The 11,670-nt window shown below is 50.7% G+C and overlaps 1 protein-coding gene across 2 annotated transcripts in view; it reads right to left on the bottom strand.

Moving 5' to 3' along the window:
• Positions 1–1,466: 1,466 nt before the first annotated feature.
• The window catches only part of LMF1 (lipase maturation factor 1), a 205,993-nt gene continuing 195,789 nt past the window's right edge, over positions 1,467–11,670 (bottom strand). For both annotated transcript variants that reach the window (XM_061992553.1, XM_061992552.1), the window contains one exon: positions 1,467–4,024. In XM_061992553.1, coding sequence (XP_061848537.1) covers positions 3,850–4,024 — 175 coding nt within the window. In that variant the 3' untranslated portion in view covers positions 1,467–3,849. The remainder of the gene's footprint in view (positions 4,025–11,670) is intronic.

Here is an 11,670-nt window from a genome sequence, read left to right as displayed (position 1 = left end):
TTCCGATTTCCTCCCCCCTCTAAATAATTGTTTCTTTTCTTTTTAAAAATTTTGTCCCAGGGAAACATTTCCAATTTAATCCCTTGCATGCACCTTCCTCACTGCCTTTGAATGTGTATTATCTTCCAGACAGGGCTCTGGAGCAGAGCGAGAATTTCTGATTTAAAAAGAGAAAAAGGAAAGAAAAGAAAAGAAAAAAAAGCTTAACAGGCACAACATGTAGCAAACAGGAATGGAAATACCGGTCTGGGTTCCATTATCCTTGACCCAGAGGTTGGAAACCAAAAGACATTAATTAAATTGGGGAAGGGGGAGGCCAGCACTATTTGCTGATGGTGACCAGCCTGTGAGGGATGCCCAGGGAACATCTGTCACCCATCACCCATGACGAGAGGTACCCTCACCCCCCGTGCTGTTACTGATGCTGATGGCTTCCTGGCACCCATGGAGACAGATGGGGTTGTCTGCCCAGGCCAGCTTGCTTGTGGATGGGGATGGGGAGCAGACAGCATTGCTGGGGGGCAGAGTTGCTTTTAACAGCAACTTCAAATCCCCTGGCTTTGCATGGAGGATGTTAAGGCAGGGACCCCTGGCAGATGGGTGAAGGGTGGGATCCTGAACAGCTTTTGGCTGTGGGAAGCCCCTGCCCAGGACTGGGGTCAGCCCTGAGGAGGCAGAGACGGTGCTGGCGCACGCTTGGTAGCGTGACCGCGGCTGTGCCGGGTGCTGGGGAGGTGACAAATGCCTTTTCGTGGCAGGGTCCGCAATCCCCCCGAGCCAGGGAGCACGCGGACAGCGTGTGCTGCTCGTGGCCAACTCACCTGCTGAAAACATCCTGCCCAGGGTCCTGTGAGAGGCGAGTCGGGGCCATGGCATGGGGCCCAGCCTTGCTCTGTGAATCCCTCTCCAAGGCTCCATTTCGGCCGTTGAGGGAAGAAAGCGACAAAATAAAAAGCCCCACTTCAAATGATGTCTGGCAGCATCTGAGCTCATGCAGATGGGAGACGCTCAGGAGGAAGCTGTGCCATTGTCTCCCATGTCCAGGGACACATGAACCCCCACCCATGACCCCACGCTGGATCCGGATGGACACAGCCTGGCCCCCATTGTCCCTGGCCCCTCGGCCAAGCCAGGAAGGACAGTAGTGGGAGTGAGATGTGGGATCACAGTGCTCACCCTTGTCCCTCCACGCTGTAATCAGAACAAAATGTTCTTCCATTGTTCGCAGAAGAGCACTGGTTTCCAACTATGGCAAATATTTAGGAAAACACAATTGAGTCATAAATGTTATTTACAATTTGAAGTGCTCTATACATTGCTCTGAGCCCCACAATTAAACTATTTGTCTTGGTTCAATCATTTAGGACTTTCCCAGTCCCTGGCCAAGAGCATTAATGTCCTGCAGAAGTGTGGTGGCTCTGAGTGATGGGCTCTGCACCTCATGGCTCTCCTGGGTGCCATGGTTTCCAACAGGCAACCACTGGCTCAGCCCTGGCAAAGGTAGGCACGCACCAGGATCCTGCAGCAATGAGCAGGAGGCCACGTGAGGGTCGTCCTGCTGCCTCTGACCATTCTGAGCTGAATTTGCCAGAGATGGAGCAGCCAGAAAGGAAAAGCAACTGCAAAACAGGAGGGAGCCCCATGCAAATGCACCATCAAACACAGCACAGGAGAGAAGGGTGAGCTGAGCTCTCACAGCCTGGCAGTCCCAGCTCACCGGGACGGTGATCAGACACTTGCACACAAGTGTCAAACCAGGCACCTCTCAAATGCAGCAACCCCCCTCAAGCCGTATCAGGGAGTCTGGGCACCCTCTCAGGGCTGCTGCTGTTTTCCCTTTTTAAGACTTTTAGAAAGAATATAAAAATGAGTGAAGCTCCCCCGGGTGATTCAAGAGCTGTTTGCTTTAATCTCGTCCCAGAAATATGCTCGTGGTGGGGCCCATTTGGCACGTGTTCAAAAAAGGGGAAGAAACAGGTAAAATGGCACTTCTGTGCCCACACTCACAGCCTGTGCTGCCCCGTGCTGGTGCCAGCTTTATCTGCTGGTTTGCTTTTCCCAGTTTGGACCCATTTTTCTTTCAAAACCACAACTGGTTGGATTTTGGCTCAGCCAGATGAGCGCAGGGATGGAGGCAGACATGTAGCCATCACTTCTCCCTCCCACAGTGCCCATAGACCAGGCTGGTGGCCCTCAAGGAGGATAGCTCTGCCCTGAGCCTTGAGCTGCTTCAGAGCCCTGCACACAGCAACGCTCCTCCCTTCACCCGTGGCTAGGGCTGAATTTACTCTGGAAGAGTGAAAGCCTTATTGTAAGTTTTCTGGCCACTGGAATTCCTCTCCAGGGGCCAAGGCCAACGCCACTGCAAAAACCCAGGGGGAAGAGGCTGGCAAGCCCCTTTCTGTGCTTCTCCTTGCTCTCTCCTGCCTGGTGGTGTGGCTGCCCTGTGCCCATGGGGTGCTCAGCTCCTCCCGAACACCATCGGCTCAGACCCCTCCGGCACCAGACTCCAGCACGTCCCCAGCCGGGCGGATTTCAGCCCCCGACGGGGGCCGCCGACAAAAAGCACCAGTTATAAAACTCCCAGGTTAAGCAAACAGGAAGGCGCGGCCCCGCGCGTCTGCGCTGCCAGGCCAGGGCCCCTTCAAACAAGCCCTGTTTAAACGCGGTGGGGCTGGCGGCAGACTTGTTGACTCCGGCCGCCTTTCCAACCCGGCCGCTGCCGCCTGGGCGACCCACGAGCATCGGCAGCGATGGCACACGGGCTGGGGAGGCCGCACAGGGCCGCGCTTGTCCTCAGGGCTGAGTCACAGAGCCCAAACGGCAGCTCCAGCAAGGAGCTATTTTGGGTTTCTCAGTAAACCTGTGGCTTTCTGCAGGCAAGCCTGACACAACGGGGTTTTATGCGTTACACGGGTTGCTTTGATCCTTTTTTTTTACCCCTGCAAGAAGCAATGTGTGCAGCAGAATGCGCTAACAAGCAATTGATTATTATAAACTACCCCAGGAAGTTGATGGCTGTTTCATACACCATCCACGTTCTGGCTCTCACCTTCCCTCCCATCTCTGATTCGTGCTCACCAAGCAAAAGTCATGTGGTGGGACAATTTAGGGTGACTTTAAACACACTGAGATGAAGGGAGAATCCAAAGCAAACAGGAGGGATGGGAAATTCACAGTCAGATCCCACTGTGGCTTCCCCAGCTTGGGGGCACTGCCCAGCCCCAGCTTGCCATGCGGCCCTGGGCAACTGCTCCTCATCAGACTTGTGTCCCAGACTCTTCCCCAGCTCTGTTGCCCATCTCTGGATACGCTCCAGAGCCTCAGTGTCTTTCTTGTTGTGAGGGGCCCAACACTGAACTCAGCACTCGAGGTGCAACTTCACCAGGGCCAAGTACAGGGGGACAATCACTGCCCTGGTTCTGCTAGTCACACTATTTCTGATGCAAGCCAGGATGCCATTGGCCTTCTTGGGCACCTGGGCACACTGCTGGCTCATGTTCAAATTCCCCCTGATCAACACCCTCAGGTCTTTTTCTTCCAGGCAGTTTTCCAGCCACTTCCGTCTATCCTTGGGCCTCTGCAGCCATCACAGAGTGGGTCAAGGAAAGCAGCACCAACACCTACCCAGGCATTAGCTGTGGTGAGAAGGGTGAATGTAAAGAAAGATGAGAAAAACCAGACCACGAGAGTAGGTGCGCAGCTTGGCTGGGAACCTTCTGTAAAATATGTGCAAATAAGGATAGGGGCAAAAAATACAGAGAGAGGCACGATGTACAGTTTGTAAGGGAGCCGACTGCTCTCCCTCTTCCCCAGCCAGTCCCTCTTGGTGTTGCTCATCCTCCTCCATCAGCCCTGCACAGGATATGGCCAATTCCTGTCTTCATAAAACTTCTTCAGGCCCTGGAGGTTGACGGGGGGGAAGTAAGGGCCGATCCTCTTCCGAATCCACCACTTCCCCTCGCTGGCGTGCTTGCCCCCAGGTTGGCTGAATTTGTACTTGAAGTGTTCTCCTCGGATCCACCTGCAGAGACACAAGCACAGCTTGCTCAGGAGGGACCAGCATCGCTGCTGGGCAGATGTGAAAGACATCGGACCCTATTTAAGGTGCCCTGCGAGTGGAGTTTTGAGCCTTTCTGTAGTTGGATAGAGAAATCAGCTCATGGGTGGCTCCCATCGTGGGGATGTCCACAGCCACAGCTAGTGATGCAGCCATCCCTGCTGCTGCAGGGCACCGGGGAGCTCTGGGCTCCTCCTGATGCAATTTCGGAATGAATCACAAGGCAGAGGAGGTTTAACACCCCGACCCTGTGCACTCCTCACCGCCGCCACAGGCTCCACACACCTCCCAGCAAACAAATGTGAAAGATTAATAATAAAGACAGGAAAATTAATCTATTTTTCTTTTCTTTTTTGAGAACAGCTACCTAGTATTTCTGCCTGGGACGTTTTTAGGTATGGAGCCTGACTCCTATCCCAGCTCCCCCAGCACCCCCCTGCCCCAGCCAGCGGCTGCTCCTTCTGCTCCACAGCTTATTAGCGGGGCTCCAAGCGCATCTGTTTTCTGGCTGCCCTGGGAGTTGACAGAAAAGGAGATTTTAAAACCGTGCGGAAAGAAGCATTCATCAGTGTCGCGAAACACATTCGGAGGCTAACCATGCCGCTCGGTTCGGGAGGCTTGGTCCCACTTGATGTAGGGCATGCTGACAAGAGAGGGAGTAACACCCCGCTCCTCCAGCGTTGTGGGCCCTGTTTGCAGAGTGCATCGCCACGTTTGCTGGCTAAGTTCATAAAATAACCCACAATATAAAAATGTCAAAGTCATGTCAATGCTCATTTAAACCTGCTTTGCTTCACTACTAAAATACAAACCCTGCTACTGAGCAGGGCACCACACTCCCGCAGCTGCTCGCTCCCGGGGCTGCACCTTGGGCAGTTCCTTCCTACTGCTAAAATAATCAGGACAGAAACGATTCTCCCGATAAAGCACATTATCAAGGAGCTGCTCGTCATACCTGTCAATAGCTGCCGACTTGCAGCAACCAGCAGTGCATCTGTTTTCTTATTGTCTCCTGGCTAGAAAGGAAACAGGACAAATATCTCCATGTTTGCTCCACTGCTGTGGACGAAGGGGGGAATCCAAGGAAGTCCAGAGCAATGCATTTGAGGCTGCACTGGGACAGCTCTAATTTAAGCTGCTGGTAAGGGCTGGGTGCCGCAGGAAGTGTGTGGATGGATGTGTCCCCCAATGCTGTACTGCTCCATGGCAGAGCCTCCTGGGCCACCCTGGCACTCCACCTCGCTGCTTGCTGCCAGGGGCTGCAGCCCTCAAACCTGGGAGGGGGCAATGCCACAGCCCTGGATGGGGGCTTGGGGTGCACAAATCTGAAGCTTCTCACCATAATGAAGCTCCTGGCTTCATTACAGTCAGTGTGACTTCTACACCCTCTCTCCTAGCTCTTCTCTGAAGCTGATAAAGTCAAGTGGGGGTTCAAGAGTTACTCCCACAGTATTTACTTCACAGGAGCACAATTTTTCCCGTTACTAATTAGAGCACTACCAAACAGCAATGTCTGTATGGGTCCAGATAGTCTGCAGGCTCCTGGCTGGGATGGTTAGAGATTCACAAGCTGTGCTGCTTGATTGCTTTCATGAATTAAAAAAAACATAGTCCCTTCCCAAAAAAGCTTCAGTGGCTGATTTGATGTCAGTCCCTCTCCTTCTCAAAGCCTCCCTCCACCTGCCACATTGGGGCTTTTGAGGTTTTTTTCTTCACTAAGTGACTCTAGAGTATCTACTGAGATCGACCCACCTCCACATACATCCACAACATGGGTATAATGAGGTGCTCCATGATGAAGGAGCTGTCTGCAAACTCCATCCAGCAAAGTTCCTGTTTTCTGGATGGGGATGCAGAGCACAGAGAGCAGTTGACTCATCTGAGCTCCCAAGACAGACCTAGGAGATCTCAGGAGATACCAGGGCTCTTCTCAGACAAAGAAGTGCCTTCTCCTGAAGGACTGTCCTCTAACTCCTCTGAAATGAAAATTTCCTTGTCCCTTTCAAATGGGCTTGCCTGCCCAGATTAAATAATATCTGTCATCTGATTTGGTATGATTTATCCCATATGTTCTCTATTAAAGTGTCTGCTACCAAAGGGATGGGCATGTAAAACTAGAACTGTGTGAGCATTAAAGCAACTGCATGCAACTGAAGATGCATTCTTGTGGCAAAAAGCTTGCCATTCTATCTGACCATGTTACAGGCTCTTCTGTTCAGAGACTAAATCAATGTGAAGAGACTCCACAAGCCCCCCAACCTCTATATTCAGCCATTCTGCTTCCTCCAGCCTAGTCCACCTGAGCCATGAGCTGGAGTGCTGGGGTGCACAATCCATGTCAGGATGACAAGATCTGTGAAGGAGGAATCTGCACAGCTCTTTAGGCTGTGGAGTTTGTAAAGAGCTGGGTTGAATCATTTCACCCAGGGATGAACTATAAAGCTCCAGCCCACCACAGCACATGGCTCTTTGTTGTCCTGCACTGCCAGTGCTTCTCTGGGATTCAACACTTGGAGGTCTCCATTCTGGCAAGGGGAGGTACCAAAGAGTCTGTGTATGGCTGCAGCAGCCAGTGTGTACTGCAGGATGGAAAAACTGCAGTGGGAATACCTCTGAGCATCAGAATACCTCTGAGCATCAAAATACAATGGCAGCATCCAGGTATCCTCTCAGGGTTAGCGGCTGTGGGAGCCATGTGGAAGACCTGGAACCCCTGGGAATCTTTCCTTGCAAGGCCCATGGGTGTAAAAGCTGAAGAGTTTAATACTCACTGGAGCCCCTCATTTCAGGGCTCATAGAGTTTACAAGCTACCCCAGTATTTAAAACCTACCTGGGTGCCTCAGCTGTGAAGTTACAGGGTTTGCAGACTTCTCAAGTGCAGCCTTGTTGGATCTGCTTTCTCCTCCCAGGATTTGGGGAGTGAACACATTTTGGCACTAACAGGGTAGAAGTATTAATGCCCCAGAGTCCATCATTTCAGGGCTCACAGCATTTACAAGCACTGCTTGAAGCCCTGGACAGCTTGTAACTCGGGTGAGACACACGCGTGTGCGGCTGCCTGCTGAATAAGGAACTGCTACAAGCTACAGATCACCTTACTGGCAATTGCTTGTGATTTTTGCAGCTTTGGGGCTCAGGTAAAGACCTTCTGGCTGGCAGAAGGGATTCACAGGTTTCTGAGCCCCCTCTGAACCAGGAAACTGCTGGCATGCCTCAACCCTGCCTGCTGCTCTGCAGAAATCTTTCTGGAACATCTTTCAAGAGGGTCATAGGAAAGCTATCTGACTTCATCAACATCAAAAGGAGACTAATGCCACAGTTGGCCACTCGGAGAAGGATGAGCAAGACCTGTGCTTCACGGCAGACAGACAGAAAGTCAGGAAAGCCAATCCTGCCTGCAAGCAGTTTCCCAGGATTTACTGAGCGAAGGTGAGGGAAGCACCAGGCACCAGCTGCTGCAGCAGCCAGGGAAACATCTTGGCAGGACCTTCAGTCTGCACCTGTTGAGCCCAGGTTAGGTCCCTTAGGAGACACTTGAGGGCAGAATTATCAGCTACGAGTCAAGAAACAAGACATAGTCAGATACAGTGAGTCAGATATTTCCCCTCCAAGAGATGGAAAACCTCCACTATCACAACAGGGACACGGGACAAGTGACAGAAAGATCTTTTTGGCAGCTTCTCCTTGAGCCCAGCGGCAGTGCCCAGGAGGTGATGGCAAAGCCACAGTGCTGATCCCACTGCAGTGTGCCCAGGTGGCCAAGAAGGCCAATGGCATTCTGGCTTGCGTCAGAAATAGTGGGGCCAGTGGGACCAGGGCAGTGACTGTATGCCTGTACTGGGCGCTAGTGAGTCTGCACCTTGAGTTCTGCGGTCAGTTTTGGGCTCCTCACTACAAGAAAGACACTGAGGTACTGGAACGTGTCCAGAGAAGGGTCTGGAGAACAAGTCTGATAAAGTGGCTGAGGGAACTGAGATTGTTTAGTCTGGAGGAGGCTGAGGGAAGACCTTCTCATTCTCTGCAACTGCCTGACAAGTGATTGTATAGAGGTGGGGGTTGGTCTCTGCTCCCAAGTAACAAGTGGTAAGATGAAACGGCCTCAAGTTGTTCCAGGGAAGGTTTTGATTGGAGATCAGGAAAAACTTCTTCACTGAAGGGTTGTTGGACACTGTCCCAGGCTGCCCAGGGAGGTGGTGGAGTCCCCATCCCTGGAGATACTGAAAAGTTGTGCAGCTGAAGTGCTGAAAGACATGGGTTAGTGGTGGGCTTGGCAGTGTGAGGTTAGTGGTTGGATTTGATGATCTGAAAGGTCTTTTCCAACAAAAACGATTCTATGACTCTATAAGAGGGAGGCCCACCGAGCCACCCAGAAGGACCCACTGTCCCGCATGGGATGCCGGGACCTGCCTGTCACCACCCTTCTGGGCAAGCACTCACGCTCCGTCACCACCTGGGTCGGCCAAAGCTACAGCCTTGGGGACAGGGCAGAAAGGCTAAAAATAATAAGCATTATTTTTTAAATCAACATATTCATCCCGCCAGATGCCCGGTAGCAGCTGCGCCGCAGCACTTCTAAGATTCGATCATATATCAGCCTATTATGACATCTTCCAACTGTACGTGTTAAAAATTAGCAGCAATATTGGAGTTGTTGGGATGGAGGGCTAAATCTCCCAGACAGCTGTAATTAGTTCCAGCGGGTGCAGCTGTCTCCCTGCAACAGCTGAGGGGTTCGAGGGAAAACACCAGAGCCGGTGGTTTCTGTTAGAATTAATGGCCTGACAGGGCAAGGCCGGGTGGGAGAGGGAAGAAAGAAACCAAAACACGGGGCGTCTTTTCGATTTGGTGGTGGGGGTGAGGGGGGTGTTGGGTTTTTCTTTTTAATCTTGAGGTTCCCCACTCCATTGTAAATCAGGGAGCAAGTGGCAGTGCAAAGTACAAATTCATTACAGTAACAGAGCCTCCATCATCGGCTTTCTTGCTTATTCTAGCCCCGTTAGCAGGAGGGATCATAAATTCATCTTGGCCCAAGTTTGCAGAAGAAGGGCAGTTTTATGGGTTGTTTTTCAACGCCACTGACTTCTCTTTCTCCAAGGCTCTTGCAAGGTCTGGCCCTGCAGAGTCAGAGCATCCCACAGGTAGTTTATCCTCAAAACTCTTTTGGGAGATAACTAAGTGGTTTTTTTCCCCTCATGGATAGGTTAGAAAGGGAGGTTCAGAGGCTGTGTCTATACCATGGGCAGAGCAAACCTGGGGGGAGGGAAATCTTGCTCTTCTCAAAGCTCACAGCTTTTAGCATGGAGAGATCCAGCATGTGGGTTTCAGTTTAGTCTTCCTCAGGCAGGATGGGGATGTGGCTGGGGATGGAGCCAAGGCAGGAGCCGCCCTTGCCAAGGAAGATGGCTGCCACAGTCATGGGCCATGGGGCACAGTCCCAGCCATGGGAAAGCTACTCCACAGCTGCATCTGCCACTGCTACGAGACATGGCTGGAAACGACATTCCCCACTCATTGGAAATCCCAGTGTTTTGGGGTGAACTCTACTCTCCCCGACAATGCTGAAAGACTGAGGTTGTTTTTACCAGAAGAAAATCCCTTAAACTTTCATCAGGACAGTGGAATCATTTTACTCTGACAATGTCAGACATGGTAATGTTGATGATAGATTAAAGATTTTCTTTTAAACTATAACATATAGAGAAAGAAGAAATGAACTGCAATAAAACATTTCAGCATGGCGAAACCCAGTGAGAAAGCCCAAAGAGTGCCTTTATACTTTTTCACCTCTGAGGATCCTGTCACCTCCTAGGTGGCTTTATGTCTCTCCCTCATGTTGTCAAGCTGCAAGGACCACATGGTACTTGGAGGGAGACCTCTCCTGACAGGAAAATGCCTGGGGTGAGAGGAGCCCTTTGAAATTCAGCAAAACCAAGTTCAAACAGGCCAAGTGCTGGGTGGTACACTTGGGTCACAACAACCTCATGCAATGAAACAGGCTTGTTGAAGAGGGGCTGGAAAGCTGCCTGGAGGGAAAGACCCTGGAGGAGCTGGTTGACAGTGGCTGAACATGAGCCAGCAGTGTGCCCAGGTGGCTAAGAAGGCCAATGGCATCCTGGCTTGTATCACAAATAGTGTGGCCAGTAGGACCACAGCAGGACTGTCCCCCTGTACTCGGCACTGGTGAGGCTGCACCTGGAGCGCTGTGGCCAGTGTTGGGTCTCTCAGTGCAAGAAAGACACTGAGGTGCTGGAGTGTGTCCAGAGATGGGAAATGGAGATGGAGAAGGGTCTTGAGCATAAAAGTCTGATGAGGAGCAGTTGAAGGAACTGGGGGTGTTCAGCCTGAAGAAAAGTAGGCTGAGGAGAGACCTTCTCGCTCTCTACAACTCCCTGACAGAAGGCTGTAGTGAAGTGGGGGTCAGTCTCTTCTCCCAAGTAACAAGTCACAGGAGAAGAGAAAATAGACTCAAGTTACACCAAGGGAGGTTTAGATTGGAGATTAGGAAAAACTTCTTGACTGAGAGGGTTACTAAAAAACTGCCCCAGGCTGCCCAGGGAGGTGGTGGAGTCCTCATCCCTGGAGCTACTGCAAAGTCATGTAGCTGAGGTGCTGAGGGACATGGGTTAGTGATGGGCTTGTGTGAGATGAGTGGTTGGATCTGATGATGTGAAAGGTCTTTTCCAACCAAACAATTCTATGAAACCCTGAACTCGCACCGCCATGGAGCACTGCTTCTGCCTCCTGAAAGATTTCTGGGGAGAGACTTTCCACAACAGAAATATGTCCACCTACATCCCAGTGGTGCCCCTCTTTTTCAATACCCCCAACACTCCCTGCCTGTTCTCAGCACTGCTCTCCATAACTACAGAGTTACCTTTACCCTTTTTGGGGGTGTCCAAGGGAGCAGCCCCCAAAGTGGTTTCTACACCATGCAAATCTGACAAAGCTATTCCAGGTCCCAATTGAAAGCAACTATATTGTCTGCCAGGGTAACTTACATGGCCTGAAATTCTAGTCCAGCACATTCCTGGGTATAGAGCCCAGTAGCTATGACACAAACAAATGGCAGTCAAATAATAATAATAATAATAATAATAAAAGAATCCCAAATGCTATATTCTTCTTGTATTCCCGCAGCATCAAATGGGAAGTGCTATCTCCATAAATAACATCACCACTACAAAGCCAGGTCTTCAGATACATGTTGGGGCTTTTTCAACAAAGCACTACTATAATTGGAATAAAAGCCCTTAAGTGAATGTGATTTAACATCAGAGACACCAAACACTTCAGGTCAAAAATAAAAAACTTGGCTTTTTTTTCCCCCCCTCCTCCTGTAACTTAAATCTGATTTTTGTTTCCTTTTATTGTTGCAGTCTGTTTCCATGACGGTGCGTTAAGCACTTATTAATTTCTCAGCCAAAGCCCTACCGTTCAGATTTATGACGGCTGGTGTTTTATGAACTATCCACTGCACAATAATATTTTGTAAATCTACATTCCACAAACATCACTGTGCTTGAAGTAAAGCTTCACACTCAGCTAGGCTGGGCGCTCAACAATACCCTCATTTTTAATCAGTCACCTGTTTCTCATTTTAAGTTTATCA

This window comes from Colius striatus, chromosome 3, assembly GCF_028858725.1.
Source record: "Colius striatus isolate bColStr4 chromosome 3, bColStr4.1.hap1, whole genome shotgun sequence".
NCBI lineage: Eukaryota > Metazoa > Chordata > Aves > Coliiformes > Coliidae > Colius > Colius striatus.
Note: the sequence above shows the minus strand (reverse complement) of the source record. Positions and strands in the feature narration are given on the sequence as shown.